This window comes from Mustela nivalis (assembly GCF_964662115.1).
Source record: "Mustela nivalis genome assembly, chromosome: 7".
NCBI lineage: Eukaryota > Metazoa > Chordata > Mammalia > Carnivora > Mustelidae > Mustela > Mustela nivalis.
In genome coordinates, this window is record NC_139026.1 from 78,592,430 (window position 1) to 78,614,235 (window position 21,806).

Consider the following 21,806-nt stretch of genomic DNA (forward strand, 5'->3'; position numbering starts at 1 on the left):
TACACTGGGTAAATAGATCTGAAATGAAGGGCTAAACTAAAAAATATAAAGACATATTTAAAAAATCAAGCTTTAAGCAAAACAGAGCAGTTAAAGACCTGAATAATATTTCTCATTCTGTTGAATCATTACAGAATGGGAAAGACATTTTTAAAAAATTTTTTTCTTTTTTTTTATTAATTTTTTATTTTTTATAAACATATATTTTTATCCCCAGGGGTACAGGTCTGTGAATCACCAGGTTTACACACTTCACAGCACTCACCAAAGCACATACCCTCCCCAATGTCCATAATCCCACCCCCTTCTCCCAAACCCCCTCCCCCCAGCAACCCTCAGTTTGTTTTGTAAGATTAAGAGTCACTTATGGTTTGTCTCCCTCCCAATCCCATCTTGTTTCATTTATTCTTCTCCTACCTACTTAAGCCCCCATGTTGCATCACCACTTCCTCATATCAGGGAGATCATATGATAGTTGTCTTTCTCTGCTTGACTTATTTCGCTAAGCATGATATGCTCTAGTTCCATCCATGTTGTTGCAAATGGCAAGATTTCATTTCTTTTGATGGCTGCATAGTATTCCATTGTGTATATATACCACATCTTCTTGATCCATTCATCTGTTGATGGACATCTAGGTTCTTTCCATAGTTTGGCTATTGTGGACATTGCTGCTATAAACATTCGGGTGCACGTGCCCCTTTGGATCACTACGTTTGTATCTTTAGGGTAAATACCCAATAGTGCAATTGCTGGGTCATAGGGCAGAGAGAAAAACTGAAAGCTTTTCCGCTAAGGTCAGGAACACGGCAGGGATGTCCATTATCACCACTGCTATTCAACATAGTACTAGAGGTCCTAGCCTCAGCAATCAGACAACGAAAGGAAATTAAAGGCATCCAAATCGGCAAAGAAGAAGTCAAATTATCACTCTTCACAGATGATATGATACTATATGTGGAAAACCCAAAACACTCCACTCCAAAACTGCTAGAACTTATACAGGAATTCAGTAAAGTGTCAGGATATAAAATCAATGCACAGAAATCAGTTGCATTTCTCTACACCAACAGCAAGACAGAAGAAAGAGAAATTAAGGAGTCAATCCCATTTACAATTGCATCCAAAACCATAAGATACCTAGGAATAAACCTAACCAAGGAGACACAGAATCTATACTCAGAAAACTATAAAGTACTCATGAAAGAAATTGAGGAAGACACAAAGAAATGGAAAAATGCTCCATGCTCCTGGATTGGAAGAATAAATATTGTGAAAATGTCTATGCTACCTAAAGCAATCTACACATTTAATGCAATTCCTATCAAAGTACCATCCATCTTTTTCAAAGAAATGGAACAAATAATGCTAAAATTTATATGGAACCAGAAAAGACCTCGAATAGCCAAAGGGATATTGAAAAAGAAAGCCAACGTTGGTGGCATCACAATTCCGGACTTCAAGCTCTATTACAAAGCTGTCATCATCAAGACAGCATGGTACTGGCACAAAAACAGACACATAGATCAATGGAACAGAATAGAGAGCCCAGAAATAGACCCTCAAATCTATGGTCAACTCATCTTCGACAAAGCAGGAAAGAATGTCCAATGGAAAAAAGACAGCCTCTTCAATAAATGGTGCTGGGAAAATTGGACAGCCACATGCAGAAAAATGAAATTGGACCATTTCCTTACACCACACACAAAAATAGACTCAAAATGGATGAAGGACCTCAATGTGCGAAAGGAATCCATCAAAATCCTTGAGGAGAACACAGGCAGCAACCTCTTCGACCTCTGCCGCAGCAACATCTTCCTAGGAACAACGCAAAAGGCAAGGGAAGCAAGGGCAAAAATGAACTATTGGGATTTCATCAAGATCAAAAGCTTTTGCACAGCAAAGGAAACAGTTTACAAAATCAAAAGACAACTGACAGAATGGGAGAAGAGATTTGCAAACGACATATCAGATAAAGGACTAGTGTCCAGAATCTATAAAGAACTTAGCAAACTCAACACCCAAAGAACAAATAATCCAATCAAGAAATGGGCAGAGGACATGAACAGACATTTCTGCAAAGAAGACATCCAGATGGCCAACAGACACATGAAAAAGTGCTCCATATCACTCGGCATCAGGGAAATACAAATCAAAACCACAATGAGATATCACCTCACACCAGTCAGAATGGCTAAAATCAACAAGTCAGGAAATGACAGATGCTGGCGAGGATGTGGAGAAAGGGGAACCCTCCTCCACTGTTGGTGGGAATGCAAGCTGGTGCAGCCACTCTGGAAAACAGCATGGAGGTTCCTCAAAATGTTGAAAATAGATATTTTGTTTTTAAGACTTTTTTTTTTTAAGATTTTATTTATTTGACAGAGATCACAAGTAGGCAGAGAGGCAGGCAGAGAGAGAGGAGGAAGCAGGCTCCCTGCTGAGCAGAGAGCCTGATGTGGGCTCTATCCCAGGACCCTGGGACCATGACCTGAGCCAAAGGCAGAGGCTTTAACCCACTGAGCCACCCAGGCGCCCCTGGGAAAGACATTATTAAGGATACTTTTTTTTTTTTTTTTGACAGAGAGCATTAGTAGGCAGAGAGGCAGCTAGAGAGAGGGGGAAGCAGGCTTCCCCCCAAAGCAGAGAGCCCAATGCAGGACTCAATCCCAGGAACCTGGGATCATGACCTGAGCCGAAGGCAGCGGATTAACCCACTGAGCCACCCAGGCGCCCAAGGCTACTTTTTTTTTTTTAAGAGACCACAGGCACACGTGTGGGTGGGGAGGGGCAGGCAGTGAGGGAGAGAATCTCAGACAGACTCCCTGCTGAGTGTGGAGCCCAACTGGAGGCTGGATTCTATGACCCTGAGATCATGACCTGAGCTAAAACCAAGAGTTGGACGCGAGTTGGACGCGAGTTGGACGCTCAACCAACTGAGTATTCAGGTGCCCCAAGACTACTTTCTTAAAGACATGCCTATAAGCACCATTTCAGGAAAAGGAAACCATGGAGGAAAAATGCTGCTGAACCGACCACCTGAAAGAATCTGCTCTGAAATGAGAAGGAGTTATGAGAAAAGAAGCGAAAAAGAGGTAAATTATGAGATTTTGAAAAAACATGAAAGGGTTGACTAAATTATGACAGTTTGTTAGATTAAGTCATCAGAAGCTATAAGACTCTTAAAATGCTGGATTAAATCACATTCTCGGTTAAAAACTCCATTTACACCTATAGGGGTCCTTTATTTCATTTGTTTTGGTTCATGTTAAACAGACATGTCTTATACTTGGTAAATAATCAGAACATAATACTAGGTCACCTGGGATGCATGACTGAATTACAGTGAGAGGAAGGATCTGTAGAGAGTGTGGATTGGAAAGTCACAAAGTGACACAGGCAGACTCCTAGGATAGTTTCTTAAATTCTCTTGACCTTGGTTTCCTCATCTAATGCAGAAAATAATTGCTGCTCTGCCCTGCCCAACTGCAAACAACAGAAATAATTAATGTATGATGTTACATGCCTATCAGAATTCCAAAAAAGGGGATAGCATTATCAAATTCCACTAAATGACTAGGGAAGAAGGGTTACTATTAGCACAGAATGATATTAGTAGGACTTAAACACTGGGAAAATTTTCATGAAAAAGGTGATACTGACAAGCTAGATCTTGGATAATGTGGGGATTTAGGGGGAAAAATGAAAGGAGATACAGTCCTGTGTTTAATTACAGAGAAGTGAAACTTGTGGGAAGAGAAATGGAATCTTTAACAGGGAGGGGTAAAGAAAGGATGGTAATCATGATGATAACACAGAAAAATAAGTGCAGATGGTAAAACATTTTAGACTAAATCAGGCTGCTAAACTCCAAAATCTCTAACAGAGAAAACTAGGTTTGGCTTTATAAACTGTAATATTGAGGAAACACTTACCATGTTTCACAATTTAGGAACAGGCATAAAGAAAAATAACAAATCTTTCAGTGCTCAACCCTATAGTTAAAAACAATTAGATGGATTAGGAAAATTCTTAAAAGGCCATAGGGCTTCATGGTTGTGACCCAGATTCCCAAGCCAAACAACATCAAGGAAATGCTATTAAAATATAAGAACTTTTGATTTTATATCCTGACACTTTACTGAATTCCTGTATAAGTTCTAGCAGTTTTGGAGTGGAGTCTTTTGGGTTTTCCACATATAGTATCATATCATCTGCGAAGAGTGATAATTTGACTTCTTCTTTGCCAATTTGGATGCCTTTAATTTCCTTTTGTTGTCTGATTGCTGAGGCTAGGACCTCTAGTACTATGTTGAATAGCAGTGGTGATAATGGACATCCCTGCCGTGTTCCTGACCTTAGTGGAAAAGCTTTCAGTTTTTCTCCATTGAGAATGATATTTGCGGTGGGTTTTTCATAGATGGCTTTGATGATATTGAGGTATGTGCCCTCTATCCCTACACTTTGAAGAGTTTTGATCAGGAAGGGATGCTGTACTTTGTCAAATGCTTTTTCAGCATCTATTGAAAGTATCATATGGTTCTTGTTCTTTCTTTTATTGATGTGTTGTATCACATTGACTGATTTGCGGATGTTGAACCAACCTTGTAGCCCTGGAATAAATCCCACTTGGTCGTGGTGAATAATCTTTTTAATGTACTGTTGAATCCTATTGGCTAGTATTTTGTTGAGTATTTTTGCATCTGTGTTCAACAAGGATATCGGTCTATAGCTCTCTTTTTTTGGTGGGATCCTTGTCTGGTTTTGGGATCAAGGTGATGCTGGCCTCATAAAATGAGTTTGGAAGTTTTCCTTCCATTTCTATTTTTTGGAACAGTTTCAGGAGAATAGGAATTAGTTCTTCTTTAAATGTTTGGTAGAATTCCCCCGGGAAGCCATCTGGCCCTGGGCTTTTGTTTGTTTGGAGATTTTTAATGACTGTTTCAATCTCCTTACTGGTTATGGGTCTGTTCAGGCTTTCTATTTCTTCCTGGTTCAGTTGTGGTAGTTTATATGTTTCTAGGAATGCATCCATTTCTTCCAGATTGTCAAATTTATTGCCGTAGAGTTGCTCATAGTATGTTCTTATAATAGTTTGTATTTCTTTGGTGTTAGTTGTGATCTCTCCTCTTTCATTCATGATTTTATTTATTTGGGTCCTTTCTCTTTTCTTTTTGATAAGTCGGGCCAGGGGTTTATCAATTTTATATCAGTTGCATTTCTCTACACCAACAGCAAGACAGAAGAAAGAGATATTAAGGAGTCAATCCCATTTACAATTGCATCCAAAACCATAAGATACCTAGGAATAAACCTAACCAAAGAGACACAGAATCTATACTCAGAAAACTATAAAGTACTCATGAAAGAAATTGAGGAAGACACAAAGAAATGGAAAAATGTTCCATGCTCCTGGATTGGAAGAATAAATATTGTGAAAATGTCTATGCTACCTAAAGCAATCTACACATTTAATGCAATTCCTATCAAAGTACCATCCATCTTTTTCAAAGAAATGGAACAAATAATGCTAAAATTTATATGGAACCAGAAAAGACCTCGAATAGCCAAAGGGATATTGAAAAAGAAAGCCAACGTTGGTGGCATCACAATTCCGGACTTCAAGCTCTATTACAAAGCTGTCATCATCAAGACAGCATGGTACTGGCACAAAAACAGACACATAGATCAATGGAACAGAATAGAGAGCCCAGAAATAGACCCTCAAATCTATGGTCAACTCATCTTCGACAAAGCAGGAAAGAATGTCCAATGGAAAAAAGACAGCCTCTTCAATAAATGGTGCTGGGAAAATTGGACAGCCACATGCAGAAAAATGAAATTGGACCATTTCCTTACACCACACACAAAAATAGACTCAAAATGGATGAAGGACCTCAATGTGCGAAAGGAATCCATCAAAATGCTTGAGGAGAACACAGGCAGCAACCTCTTCGACCTCTGCCGCAGCAACATCTTCCTAGGAACAACGCAAAAGGCAAGGGAAGCAAGGGGAAAAATGAACTATTGGGATTTCATCAAGATCAAAAGCTTTTGCACAGCAAAGGAAACAGTTAACAAAATCAAAAGACAACTGACAGAATGGGAGAAGATATTTGCAAACGACATATCAGATAAAGGACTAGTGTCCAGAATCTATAAAGAACTTAGCAAACTCAACACCCCTTTTCATGGGCAAAGAACAAATAATCCAATCAAGAAATGGGCAGAGGACATGAACAGACATTTCTGCAAAGAAGACATCCAGATGGCCAACAGACACATGAAAAAGTGCTCCATATCACTCGGCATCAGGGAAATACAAATCAAAACCACAATGAGATATCACCTCACACCAGTCAGAATGGCTAAAATCAACAAGTCAGGAAATGACAGATGCTGGCGAGGATGTGGAGAAAGGGGAACCCTCCTACACTGTTGGTGGGAATGCAAGCTGGTGCAGCCACTCTGGAAAACAGCATGGAGGTTCCTCAGAATGTTGAAAATAGAACTGCCCTATGACCCAGCAATTGCACTATTGGGTATTTACCCTAAAGATACAAATGTAGTGATCCAAAGGGGCACATGCACCCGAATGTTTATAGCAGCAATGTCCACAATAGCCAAACTATGGAAAGAACCTAGATGTCCATCAACAGATGAATGGAACAAGAAGATGTGGTATATATACACAATGGAATACTATGCAGCCATCAAAAGAAATGAAATCTTGCCATTTGCGACAACATGGATGGAACTAGAGCGTATCATGCTTAGCGAAATAAGTCAAGCAGAGAAAGACAACTATCATATGATCTCCCTGATATGAGGAAGTGGTGATGCAACATGGAGGCTTAAGTGGGTAGGAGAAGAATAAATGAAACAAGATGGGATTGGGAGGGAGACAAACCATAAGTGACTCTTAATCTCACAAAACAAACTGAGGGTTGCTGGGGGGAGGGGGTTTGGGAGAAGGGGGTGGGATTATGGACATTGGGGAGGGTATGTGCTTTGGTGAGTGCTGTGAAGTGTGTAAACCTGGTGATTCACAGACCTGTACCCCTGGGGATAAAAATATATGTTTATAAAAAAAAAAAAAAAAAAAAAAAAAAGAAAGGACAAATACCCAACTTTTGTAGCAACATGGATGGGACTGGAAGAGATTATTATGCTGAGTGAAATAAGTCAAGCAGAGAGAGTCAATTATCATATGGTTTCACTTATTTGTGGAGCATAACAAATAGCATGGAGGACATGGGGAGTTAGAGAGGAGAAGGGAGTTGGGGGAAATTGGAAGGGGAGGTGAACCATGAGAGACTATGGACTCTGAAAAACAATCTGAGGGTTTTGAAGGGGTGGGGGGTGGGAGGTGGGTATTATAAAGGGCACGAATTGCATGGAGCACTGGGTGTGGTGAAAAATAATGAATACTGTTATGCTGAAAATAAAAAAATAAATTAAGATTATATACATAAAAAAAAAAAAAAAAAATATAAGAACTTTTATAGAATCTGAAGAAAGTAAAGTGAGCAAATACCAAAACTTCCTAAGTGTGCTCCACTGGTGAGACATATGGGTAAGCCCCAGGGGCAAGGGCCAACTGGGGGTGGGTGGTTGCAACCCGCTCCAAATAATGGCCAAGTCAATTATGTAAACTTACTTAGCATTTCTTTTTGGAATGAAAATGAAAAAAAAAATTGTAATGAGTCTGTCAGGATTGTTAAGTGCACATATTCCTTAGCTTTGTTCTGAAGGAAGTAAATCTTATTAGAGTCCTATAACAAGTTTTGGATTTAAGCAAATGTTTAATTGAATTATACATAATGAGGAATCAAGATCATGTGTGACTGAATTTCAGTATTTCAGTATAGGAACTTTGATACAATCCTTTCCAAGGGATCTAATTGGTAGATTTAGTATTTAGGATTCACAGTGCTATACATAAAATGGTATACTGGTGATAGTTTTTAGTAATAAACACTAGTGCATGAGGTCCAAGGCAGACAGACTATCTAAGCAGTACAGTTTAGAAAGGAAACCAAAATCTGGAGAAAATAAAAGACCTGCATATTTCAAGAGAAATACTTCATTATGGCATGTGTTTGGTAAATGAGGAATAGAAACATGCACCTTACATAAACCAATAACATGTAGATTAAAATTCAGATCCAAAAACAGGGAAAAAACTATCTAAACTTAAATGTTGTTCCGCTTCTAGCGAGCAGTAGACCTAATGGACCAGTGTGCCGACATAATTGAAGCTTGGCTTAATGCAAAGCAAAATCTGCTTCTACCCGGATATAGTTCTTTATTATATATATAAATATATCAAATGAAAGTGCAGTTGACACTAGTATCCAGTGTGCAACATAGTGATTCCACAACTCTATCTTATGCTGTGCTCACAAGTATAGCTACCATCTGTCACCACACTATTACTGCTATTACTGTAATACTGATCATATGCCATATTACTGTACCACTGATCATATGCCCTATGCTGTACTTTTCATCTCCGGGACTTTTTCATTCCATTACTGGAAGCCTGTACCTCCTACCAATCATTTTGCCCATCCCCTCCAGCCCCTACCTCTCTGGCAACCACCAGTTTGTTCTAACTGGATATTTCTGAAAGAAGCCTGGCTATGAGCTATTTAAATTTTATTTGTTGCCTCATGTTGTTCAGGCAGCATAAATTTGAGAGAAAGGCACTCTGGTAACAAATGCCTTGCCTTGTAGACTTTTGGTCTATGACTTAAGATGTTACCCTATATTTAGGTCTTTAAATATTTAAGAATTCTCCAAAACAAAACAAAAAAAATAAGCATTCTCAAGAACTAGCAAATATGGGTAAATATTTATTGTGTAAATATTTATGGTCTCAGATAGGTTTTTGATTTATGTAAAAAGTTCTAATTGCCAATGGGTTAAAACTGAATATATGAAATACATATCCAGTTTCAAATGCCAGTGTATTTCCTTTTTTAATGTTTCTAAATTTCTAAAAGTTCACTGGGGGACACAAGAGTTTTATAAAGATAATAAATACCAATATGGATGTTGAGAATGAGAAGGAACAGATTCATATAATGTTTCTTCATATTAAAATTCTTCCGCATATTTATTCATTTGACAGACACCTGTGAATGCCCAGTGAACAGGAATGCCCAGGAAGGCACTGGGACTAATATAATGGTGAACAAGGCGGAAGTCCTGGCCCGAGTTCCAAACATTTATGGTCCAACTGTGAGGGGTGTGTGTGGGTTCTTGCAAAAAGGAATTTAAGTGCCCGGAGCATGGGATGAGGTAGGGTGAGTAATGGGTAAGGGATCAGAGAACTGGTATAAGCAAGAGATAATCCCTATACATACAGAGACTTATGGGGAGATTAGAATAAAAACCTCACATTTCATCTTTTAGAATCCAATTACAAACTGTAAACTCATACATATAATGAAGAAATTCTGTTGCTAAAGAGAAAGTCTTTTCGTTTTAATAGAAATGGACTTGAAGTAGCTTCCTGGAGTTTTTTCCTGTCTCAGCCACTTCCTAATACTGTTTTGAGTTATGGTCCACACATTTGCACATAAACACCTCTGTTAGGTTTATGCTTCAGGCAGTGGTAAGTGCTGCTCTTAGTGGATGCTGAAATTAACATGCTGTAACCTGAACAGCATGGATGATACAGTGGAAGGTATAAATCACGGCATGACCTTTGGGGGAGCTACTTGGGCATGACTCCATCTCCGTCACGAGACATCTTCAAGCATTAGCCCTTAGATTCCCCACCTGCCTCCTTTCTACCATGCTCTGTTGTTTAGATTTCTTCATTAAACTAAAAGCACTGCTGTGAAGATTTCCAACTGGGGAGAGAGCTGGGAGATGTTTGGGTTGGAAGGTGGGTTAAGGCTCTAAAGCACTGAAGGACAAGAAGGAGTGCTGCTTAGGAAAGGAGAATTCCTTTTATATTTTCCACGTACATTTTCAAGGCCTTTGGGGAAGGAAGGAACCACATAGAGATTACTTATAATAGCAAAAATATAACCATCTACACTTTCAAACACAAATGATAGCATGTATAAAAAGAGGAGGAAAAATAAAAATGAAACTATAGATGAGAAAAATATTCTCTTACCATAATATGTAAGATACTCTGCTGTGTGTAAAAATGTCAGTGAAACCAGAACGTTGAAAATCCAGTTTATTCCAGATGAACATGCATTTCCTGTACTTCTTGCCCAAAGGGGATATATTTCAGAATTCACAGTCCAAGGCATTGGTCCCATTCCTGAGAAAAATATGAAACTAAAAATTTCAGTAAAGTAGTTTAGAATCTGAAAAAAAGTAGTTTGTCCCCTCTAAAAAGAGACACTTTAATTAATACAACACAAAGCCTTTGTTTACCAGGTGCGAAGAAAACAAGATATAAAATAAGGCCCAGAAGTGCAGTCCAGGAGTATGGTGTAGGGCAGAAATTGTAAGCCCAAAATACATCTTCTGTTTTAAATTTGGTTTCATTCTCACACCTGAAAAATATAGCAATAAAAATAATGTTTTAGGGTATAGTTACAGAAATTCAATGTGTATATATATCTTGGATATATCTGAAAGTTCCTTAATATCAGTAAGGAAAAGGGTTCAAGATGTTTTTCTTGAAAAAAAAATTAAGATTAAATATACAGTATTAGCTATAAACCTCACATAGAACACTTTAGATCTGAATATAACTCAAGAGAAAAATACACTGTGTGTAGAACTCACAGCAAAAAACAAAAAACAATCCAATTTAAAACATGGTCAGTCGTGTGCACCTGATTGAGCATCTGATTCTTGGTTTCGATTCAGGTCATGATCCTCAGCGTTGGCTCAGCTCTCAGTGTCCTGAGACTGAGCCATGGGAGTCAGGCTCCGTGCTCAATGGAGATTCTCTCCCCCCTCCCTCCCCACTCTCTCTCTCAAAATAAATTAATCTTTTAAAAAAATGGTCAGAGGATCTAAGTGGACATTTTCATAAAGGAGGCATATAGATGACAGGTACAGGAAAAAGTGTTCAACATCATTAATCATCAGGGGAATACAAATCAAAACCAAAATAATGAAATATCACTTCCCACCTGTTAGAATGGCTACCATCAAAAAGATGAATAACAAGTGTTGGTGGGGATGTGGAGAATGAGGAACACTTGTGCACAAACTGATGAGAATGTATTGGTGCAGTCACTATGGAAAACAGGATGGAGGTTCCTCAAAAAATTAAAACTACCATATGATTCGGCAAAACAACTTCTGGGTATTTATCTGAAGAAAATGAAAGCACTAACTCGAAAGATATATCCACCTGCATGTTCACTGCAGCATTATTTACAATAGGATATGAAAGCAACCTGAGTGTCCACTGATGGATGAATGGATAAAGAAAATGTGTGTGTATGTATACACAAACAAACACATACACACCATTAGTCAGCCTTAAGGAATTTTTGCCATCTGTAATAATATGGATGGATCTTGAGGGCATTATGCTACCTGAATAAATACCATATGATCTTGTATATGCAATCTAAACAAAAATACTGAGCCATGTCATAGATACAGAGAACAGATTTGTGGTTGCTGGGGCACAGAGTTTGGAGAATTGAAATGGGTCAAAAGGTACAAACTTCCAGTTAAAAAATGTCATGGAAGGTAATGAACTGCATGGCAACTACAGTTAATAATACTGCACTGCATGTCTGAAAGTTGCTAAGAGAGTACGTCTTAAAGGGTCTCACGACAAGAAACATTTGTAAATAATTTATGATGATGGATGCTTAATGCCAAATCATGTGGTCTACCTGAAACTAAATACGATGTTACAGGTTAATTATATACCTCGATAAAAAAACACATTCTGTTTTATACCCACTTTGTAGAAGTCAGGCATGATTTCCAGTTAGTCCTTGAAAGCTATAGTAACCATTTTAAGACTACTGGGAGTCTGTCTGTTGTGGTAGAAAGAACTCAGAATTTGCAGTGAGGACAAGATTCAAATTCCCAAACCAGATTTTTTTTTTCATCATCTGTAAAATGGGGATAATGCCTTACAGGTAATTTTAAAGATTAGAAGGGTCACTTGTAAAGAGGTGACTGCGTAGATGTGAGAGAGGAAAAATGCTCATATCTGATCCTAGCTAACACTTTCCCTTCCTGCTGCACGCCCTTGCTTCTGTCTCAGTCACTCTCTGGTGACTCTGCCTCCTAGTTCTTTTGTGAAGCAAAGTCTCCTCTGGTCTTAGATTGACTTTCAGGTTGAACTTCCAATTCTTTACCTTAATTGAAATATTGTCCATGAAGACACAACAAGCCTCAAAAACATTCTTGACCTCGTTGTCATTTTTAGACTAGTGTTCTGCCTCTGATGACCTCTATGTTTGAACCTTAACATCTAAGCCCTGTCCTTGCTAGTCTGTTTATGACCTCCATCATAATAACCCACCTTGTCTTCCTGAGTTGGATGCCCGGTCAGTCATATCCTCCATCCCCCTTCACATCCTCTGCCACAGTTTATTTTTACTTCTGGCCCATATAATACTTTGGCCTCATCATTCTTTAGCCTCTGAAACTGCAAGAGGGCACTTTATAGTTTGCTTGATTTGGAATTATTTTACCACAATTTCTCTGCATCCCTTTTCTGATAAAAAGCATTTTATTTCCTTATTTTTGATAACTTCCTCCACGCCCAAATCATAATCTTCAGATTCTGAACTCCCGTCAGTATTCACCTAACCTCATCATTCAGTGTAGACCATGCCAATACAATTCACTGGCCTAGAACCCATTTTTCCTTCCTCCATGCTTATCTGCCATCCACACAATGTCAGTTTCCAACCCTGTGCAGTACCATCTAACTGCCTTCAATTACCACTGGGCTAAACTTTGGTCATCTGTTGCATCAGTTAATTAAAATATTTGTTGTTATCTCCAGTACTGAGGTCTTTCCCTTTTTCTCACTACTGTGAACTTGGGTACTTCTTTCCTCAGTTTTACTCTCTTGAACCTCTTGTGTTCCTGCATTTTCTTTCAGGGCTCTTCTCTTCCACCTCCATTAGTAACATGTCTCTTGCCTTTTCTAAGGACCTGCACCTCTTCCTTGTTCTGTCTCTGCTGGGGTCACTTTCAATCAGTAGTCTATCTCTTTCTGCCATTTTCATTTTTTTTTCTGACGTGAGCCTTCACCTTCTATTTTATGACACACACAACTGCTGCTACCTAATTATTCAACCCCTCTCATATGACATTAGTTCATCTGCAATTATGGAGAAATTTATACTGGTAAACTCTTCATCCTTTCGCCACACTCTTTCCTTCCTAGCCCAGTTCCCCCATCCACCCATGGGCCAGCTGACTCTCACACAGGCTGTTTTCCTGGATCCGCTTACCCAAAAGTTAGACCTCCTAACCTTGATTCTGAGGTTCTTTAATTACTTTCTGGTGGTTGATAGTGCTGACAACCCCTTTTTCTTCTTTTCCCTTTGCATTTTCCAGTTATATCTCCATCTTTTCTGATATATATGTCTTCATTGCTTTTTGAAGTGTCTCTTCCTTCCCTCAACCTCTAAATATAGGTGTGTTCTAAGGTTCTGTTATGAGGTCTGTCCTTTGTCTCTTAAACAGCCCATCTAATTTTAATTAATTTTTTAAAAGGCAGACTGCCACATGCAGTGCTTCATTGGATGTGTCTGGAGTTCTGGAATCTTGATGACCCTACATTCTCCTACAAATTGAACTCAAAAGCTCTTTTGGAGGTTCTAAGTGGTGCGCAGCTTCTCCTATACCCTTAATGGAAGAATAGTATCTGGGAAGGTCATCCTTTTTGAGTGTACAGCACAGGAGGGATGCACATGGAAGGGGGAGGGAGGGGACACCTGTCTAGTAGCCAGATCAGCCAAATCAACGCTGGCAATCATTGGGGTGACATATCACTGCTAGATTATTCCTGCACCCATCTCATCTAATTTTAAAGATGATAATTTTAAAGATGCTCCCTGATAGTTTACTCTAGCACTGACTTTTTTCTCATGCTCCATTGATGGAATTTAGGTATCTGCTGAATATCCACTATTATTAGAGGCTGTTGGAACATTAACTGTGTCATGCATACTGAGTGCTTAGCACAGTGCTTGGCATGTAGTGTATGCATAGTATGAGTGTAATAGTGCCTCTCATGACATTTCTTTTTTGATACCACCACCATTCCCTGAGTTGAAATGCGTTAAACACTTGAAGTTTATCTTCAATATTTTCTTACCCATCTTTCTTTAAATTCCCCATACTTTGAAGATCAATTAAAGAAGAGTGGCTAGGACTATGAGCTCTGGGACTGACATCCTATGTTCAAATCTAGGTTGGGACAGCCAGATTTGAAGCTGGGATATTTGTAACTTAGGTACTTAACTTTTTAAAGCCTGTGTCCTCATCTGTGAAATAAGGATTTTCCTGGCACCTACCTCAAACAATTATTTAGAGGCTTACATGAGATGATATATGCAGAAAAATTTAACATAAGGTGGGTAAGAATTCATAATTATATTGCCTAGATATAGTTTCTTGAATCTGATTATTCTTTTTTTGTGTGTGTTAATACCACCCCAATTCAGACTCCATTTATCTCATCCAACTGCATTTGTCTCTATAGCAGATTCTAGAGCAGTTTCTCCATGGTCCACTTCCTAATATGCATACTCTTCTCTAGTCCTCGTTCCTTGAGTGTGGGAGTGACCCATGACTTGTTTCTAACAGAATGTGGCAGAAGTGACAGGACATATGTGATTATGTAAGATGACAGTGGCTGCTCTGCTGAAGTCTCTCACACTTTTGCTAGCTGTGAAACAGTAAGCTGTCATGTTGTGGGATGACAATGTTGGGATGCTCATGGAAGGAATGGAGGGATGTCTTTAGGAGCTGTAGATAGCCTTTGATTGACAGCAAGAAACTGAAGTCCTTGGTACAAAAGTTACTGAATTCTGCTAACAAAATCTTCCCTAGTTGAGCCTCAGATAAAACCATGGTCCAAGTCAACGCTCTGTACTCTTGTGAGACCCTAGGTAGGGGGACCTAGCTAAGCGTGCTTGGACTATTGGCCCACAGAAACCGGGGTATAATTATCTGTGCTGTTTTAAGTAAGTATGTGCAATATTATTATAGCACCAATAGAAAATGAATACAGTCTCCTACTGATTTGCCCTGCGTTTAGCATTCCTTTCTTCAAACCACTGCCCCACCAAGTTGAGCTCTTGAAAACATTGCTCTGACCACCTTATTGCTCAAAAACCTTCAACCCCCTTATCCCAACTGCCCATATAATGGGGCCTGCAAAATTTGGCTGGAGCCTACCTTATCTTATATTCCTATATACAATCCTTTTCTCTGACTAAATTATACGACTAATTTTTTGAGCCAGCTTTCCAGACCTGTATGTATGTATGTATGTTCTACTCGTGACATTTCATCTAACTGAAAGTAAACTCTCACTCTTGAGCTCCACTGTCACAACCAAGCTCAGCCTTAAAGGTGAGTGCAGATGTCACCCACTCACCAGAAATACTCTCTCCTCTCAATGGATTTTCATTTTCCTTACCTACATCATTATCACATAAGTGCTCTGTACTGTCCTATCTGTATATCCTCCCACTTTTACTGTCCTGGACTCTTATCTGAGGCAGCACAGCACAAAGGTTAAGGTTTAGAGCTGGGCTGCACAGCTTTGTATCTCGGTTCTATTACTTACCAGCTGTGTAACTTTGGGCAAATTAGTCAACCTCTTTGTACCTTGGTTTTCTAATCTATAAAAGTCCCTAATAAACTTGTTACAAAGATTATCTACAGTTATAATTGTATGGCACAAAGAAAGTGATTTAAGTGTTTGCCAAAAGAATAGCAAGTTTTGTGTTCCCCACCAGAGTTTTCTTAGATCTCCACCTCTAGTCCATACTAGTATTCTCTATGGGCATAAATGAAGCCTTTGCACTGAACTGTGAGTAAAAAACAGCATTAGAAATGCCCTGATCAATAATCTTCCATCTTCGGGTGCCTGGGTGGCTCAGTGGGTTAAAGCCACTGCCTTCGGCTCGGGTCATGGTCTCAGGGTCCTGGGATCGAGTCCCACATCGGGTTCTCTGCTCAGCAGGGAGCCTGCTTCTCTCTCTCTCTCTCTCTGCCTGCCTCTCCATCTACTTGTGATCTCTCTCTGTCAAATAAATAAAATCTTAAAAAAAAAATCTTCCATCTTCATTTCCCACTAATCAAAGAGTCTTTTGAGTTATGAAGATCCTAAAATGAGAAAGTAAGAAAGGGGACAGAGAAGAGTGAAAAAGGCAGGCAGGTTCCTTGAGAGGGAAATATTTACAAATACTCAAATCACTAAAATCTGCTGAAAAATTCTATTCACCATTTTCATTATTACCAAAGTCACTTGCAGGATCTCTTTTGCTGGAACAGTGGAAAGCAGCATATTTTAGGGTGAGCTCTGTGCTTGGTGTGATGTAGGTTTTCACTGTTTGACTAGGCATGTCTGTGTGCGTAAAAGGGCAAGCAACTCCTCGTCATCCTCATGCTGAGTTTAGGAAAGTGATGCAGGCTCTGACTTGGCAAGTTACACACTCAGCGATACACGGATGGCTAATGACTAAGACTGTGACATCACCTGACCTTTAGAATATAAACACTAGAAATCCCAATGAAAAGATAAAAATGTATATTCCAAATGTTACTGCAAAATACCCTTATGTTCTCCTGGCTAAGTGACTGCTGGGGGTGGGGGAGGGGAGGAAGAACATCACGCTCTAGAGAAAGAACAAAAAACACTTGGACATCAGTGTGTGGGTTAGGAATAGAAAAAGCCATGCTCTTTGATGGGACACAGCACACTCTAGAGCAAAACCAGAAAGCACGTGAAGATCACAGGAGCTGCGCAGAGAGGCTGTTGCAGCGGACAAAGCAGTGGAACTGTACAAGCCAGCCACAGTCTCCCTTCACCAGAGACCGAGGGCTACTCCAGAGAGAGCGTGGACAAACACCTGCCATGTATACCATAAATGATCGGTTCGCTGTTCTAGTCACGGAACCCACAGTGCTGCCTCTAATAACGCTTCTGGAAATTAACTGCTCTCTTTGAAGGCAGAACAGTTCTCCCTTGCCTACTCGACACCCACTCTAAAACCATTTCAGATGTAGAGCTATTTCTATCATGTGTGTGCGTGTGTGTGTGTGTGTGTGTGTTACCTCTCTCCCCATCAGCTATCCAGAGAAATAACCAACAGAACTAAGTGCTGTGACTGCCCTTGCCCCAGTTAACCATAAGCACTTGGTTCTGTGCTTCCTATACAGCACATGCTTTTTGTATTGCTCCTTTATTCATGAGCATAACTGGGGAATGCGAGAAAATACAACCTGTATTTAACATGCAAAACTTCAAATTTTATTTCGCCAGTCCTAATCATTGAGAAACCAAGAGAACTCTGCCTCCATTCCAGAGTTTACAAAAGATGTAGGGTTTTGGAGAAGGTAAGAGAAAGCTTACTACAGTTTGTCTGCCACATGTGCCAGTCTTCTACTGAGTTTCCTGCACCCGTTTTACTTGCCAGTTCATTACTGGGAAGTGGGAGTGAAGCATGATTTCATATCTAGTTCCTGACAAAGGTCTGCGATTTCTTTGAAGAACGTCATTAATCTACCACCTCAAAGCAAAACGGACACCCCTAAAAGTGAACTGTAATAGTTCTTTTTCTAGAGGAATTCGTGATCCGATCACACAGTGATAGTCTGAGCATGGTGATAGAAAGGTACATAAGGCTAGAGTATCTCCCCAGGGAAGGACACCTCCACTCTTGTCTGAAGAGAAATAAACAGAATGCCAATCACTCAGGGGGCCAGGAGGATGTAAACTTATAAGCAACCCAAGTCATGAGAAATTTCAACTTTTGAACACTCCCATCAAAGCAACAGGAAAAGTTACTGTTAGAAACTTGACTCCTCCTCACTTTAATTTCTTTTCACTAGCATAGTTACTACATGATAATCTAACATGAATAAACTTGGGTCAAGGGTGGCAACATAGTAATTAAATTCTTAAAAAAAAAATTTAGAGAGAGTGGGAGTGAGCAAGCAAGCAGCAGCGGGGGGGGGGGGCGGCAGAGGGAAAGAATCTCAAGCAGATTCTACACTGAGCGTGAAGCCCAACACGGGTCTAGACCTCATGACCCTGAGATAATAACCTGAGCCAAAACCAAGAGTTGGACGCTCAACATACTGAACCACCCAAGCACTCCAGTATAGCTTTTAAATTCTAACAAATGCACAGATGAATCATTTTAGGAACGTATGGCTCCCTAGCTTGCAGCAACCAGACCAGGTTGAAGACCTTGGCCTAAGATGATTTTCTATTGTCTAGTCTTTTATTTTTCCTGGATTCATAATTTTCCTACAGAGGACTGTGACGTAAAGGCAAGTTGAAAAAAAAAATCATTGATTTTTTTTATTATTATTTTTCTGGTAAAAAAATCTTTAGAATTACTGAGACAAATCACAGACATGGGTAAATCTCATATTAGATATCTGGAGCCAAAAGCCTCTTTTTAAATGAATTGATTTATATATAAATCATGGTATCTAAACCAACCAGGATTTTGGCTAGCTTATAGATTCTGAGTATGGGAAATAGAATATAAGTGGGCAACCAGATGAAAATAATACTTAAATATTAATTAATTATTAAATATTAAATACTTAAAGCCATACATATATAATGATACTGGTATAGTCTCTTAATTCTGCTTAAGAATTTAAAATGCTATAAATTCTTTCTGGAATGAAATCTGGCAATTTGGACATAATATATCTAAATAATCATGACCTAACATCTCATTTCTAAAATTTATTCTTAGGAAATTATCTGAATGGAAACATTATATGCTGAAAGACATTTCACTATACTTTTATTTATCACAAGTTAACACAGATGAAAATCAGAAACAAAACAATACAGATATCTGCAGTGGAGTTAAGTGAATTAAGGTACAACAACCATAGGAAAGAAACAGCCATTAAAATAATTACTAAAAGTAAGATGGGCAAAATTACAAAGATTTGAAGTTTAAGTCTTAGATCTAACTTAGGTTACTTTCATTTTGGTATCAAACAAACAGTACAATGAATGTCTGTATAGTTAGTGGAAGTGGATGTGGTTCCCTGTTGCCTCTCTGGCTCCTCCTAGACCTGTCCCCTGAAGTTCTGAGATCAATGTAAAGAATCTGCCAGAAGAGCCCTGAACTCTGCCTTGGGAAGGGTCCATGTTAGCATTCGAAGTTCAAACCCATTTCTAAGAAAAATTTCTTATTTTATTTCTTCATAAGAAAACACTTCATCATTCTTTTTCCTACTGCATCATTACACCAACAGCAAGCCGGGCCACAGTCCACTGGAAACATGGAAAAATACTATGAACTTGACAGTGCAGGGAATATCAATTACAAAATATTATCTATGACATCAGGTTATAGGAGAATAAATGGAAATATGGAAAACTGGGGGAAGAAGGAAATCTATTATGATTGTTTCACTTTTGAATTTATAGTTGTGATAACATCACTTCGACAAGATGGGGGCATCTTTAAAAACTCAAAGACAACTAATCTGGGTCTCTTTTTCCATTGTTTTGTTTCAACTCTAGGTTTTTTCCTATAGTAAAGGCAAACATTAGAGTGAAACTTATTAGCCACTCTCCTGCTTTCACTAGCCCTGAAAGAAGAGAAATCTTGCCTTTGAATTATAAGACTTCTCCATCACACTGTTCCTTCATATTGCCCCAAAGGCCTCAAAACTCCAGGGCCGTCCCTACACCGCCTCTCTTCTCAGGAGTGTGACCGTACCTGCCTCTGTTCACTGCTGGGGAATCCCCCCTTCCCCCACAAGAAGTCACGTTCTGCCCCATGAATGGCTTGCCTGCCTCTCTCTGTTTGACAGCAACAGCCTTGGCATACAGTAGAGCTTTATACCAGAGAATGACTTGACAAATGGTTGATAGTCCATCTCTATGGAAGTCAGAATATGACCTATCAGAGAAGAGGGTAAACAGAGGCCATTAGAAGGGTCATACAGTTGATAGTGATGGGGGAGTGCAGGAGAGAGAGGCGAAGGGCAGACCAGTCTGTTGCACAGTATTCCAGACCTTCTAATTTTGTTTCCTTACTTTTCTCTATAAAACTTCCACTAACCAGGAAGTCTGGTGTGTCTGTCCCTCTCAACATGAAAAGTCCCAACAGAAGAATGTTCTAAGAGTAATGATCCTGATTTCGAATCTATAAAAATCCCAGAGGTCCTCAAACAAATGGATCACAATGGCCATACAGCTCCACTCTTCCAACAAGATTTTTTCAAATATTGAAAATATGATATAAAATATTAAGATAACTTTTCCCCATATAGTCACTGTGGGAGATGCTACCCTTATTCCACTATGCCATACTCTGTTGCTCACATATTTCCTGGAACTCCTTTGGAATCATATTTAGAATCTGCTGCTTTGTCACTCAAGAAAACCAACATTTTTTTTTTCTTTTTTTCATTTTCTACTTTGGGATCTCTTCCTTTATTTTTCTTCTTGCCATTATGAGCCAATCATATGAGGAACCCTGAAGTACTGGGTGAAAAGGAGAGACTGAACCAAATGGGATGGAGGCGGGGAAACATCAAAGTAATAGTAACAAGCTCAGCATCGTTCTTAAATGATGTCTAATAACCTGACACAATGTATATACTTATTTGTTAAATGAGTAAATAAATGAAACACTTAATTCAATAGAGTCAATTTTGCTGATTGCTACTGATTTCCTAAGTTAGTATCATTTAAGAACCATTTAATAATTAAAAACATTTTTTCAAAGATAATACTTTAGTAAATGAAATTAATAATACAGTTTACCCTGAGGCAAGGCTAGGATCGGCTCTTGTGTGATGATGTTACGATAAGGATCTCATGATGGTGAATCAGACCATCCCTCTCAAGTTCAAATTGAAGTCAGAGACCCGAGGTTTTCCCCCCACCTCAGGATCTGCTCTCCTTCCTGTCTTCTTTTACTCTCCTACATTTCTTAGGGACCCTTCTCCAGTAAGGACACAGTACCTCTCTCTCTTTCCCCTTCCTGCCCTCAGGCTTCATAGGCCAGTATATTTAGTACATTTTACACATAAATAATGCTCCATGTTTTTTAAGCAAAACATAAAAATAATTTTATTAATTTTAAGCTGATCTTTGGTCATCTGATACCAATTTCTCCACAATACTGTATTAGAGAAGGCATATATTTGCCCCTTGAAATTTTTAAATTTTAAGAATTTATCTCATCTGAATTTAAAAAGTTACTGCCTATGGTGAGATCAGACAGACATACTTTCTTACATAAGCATCATGAAATCTGTGTGTGTCATCCCAAGCTGTGAGAACTTCACAACAGTGCTCTTGGCTTATTTTCTTTCCACTGCTAGAGTTCCTGCACAGTATCCCCGCATGCGTTTTTATTTGCAGGTGCATGGGAATGAATGCAGCTGATTTATCATGGTTGGTTATCAAACCATGCAAACAATGGTATAATTTGTTTCTTGGATTCTTTTCAATCCATTCTACAGCTGCCTTCCATCAAGTGTGAGTTCTATGGCTTCTTTCTGAAAGCCATGCTCCCAGCAGAAATGTCCTTGAGTAGCAGTAAATCTTCACTCGAGGAAATTGACTAATATTTGTATGGAGTTTTACCGTACACAAAACACCCTAATCT

The 21,806-nt window shown here is 39.0% G+C and overlaps 1 protein-coding gene across 1 annotated transcript in view; it reads right to left on the reverse strand.

Annotated features, from left to right (window-relative positions):
• SLC2A13 (solute carrier family 2 member 13) overlaps window positions 1-21,806 on the reverse strand; it is a 373,009-nt gene that overhangs the window by 5,646 nt on the left and 345,557 nt on the right. Inside the window, exons 8-9 of the mRNA XM_082740721.1 lie at window positions 10,405-10,526; window positions 10,136-10,288 (exon numbers count right to left, since the gene is read on the reverse strand). Coding sequence (XP_082596847.1) covers window positions 10,136-10,288; window positions 10,405-10,526 — 275 coding nt within the window. The remainder of the gene's footprint in view (window positions 1-10,135; window positions 10,289-10,404; window positions 10,527-21,806) is intronic.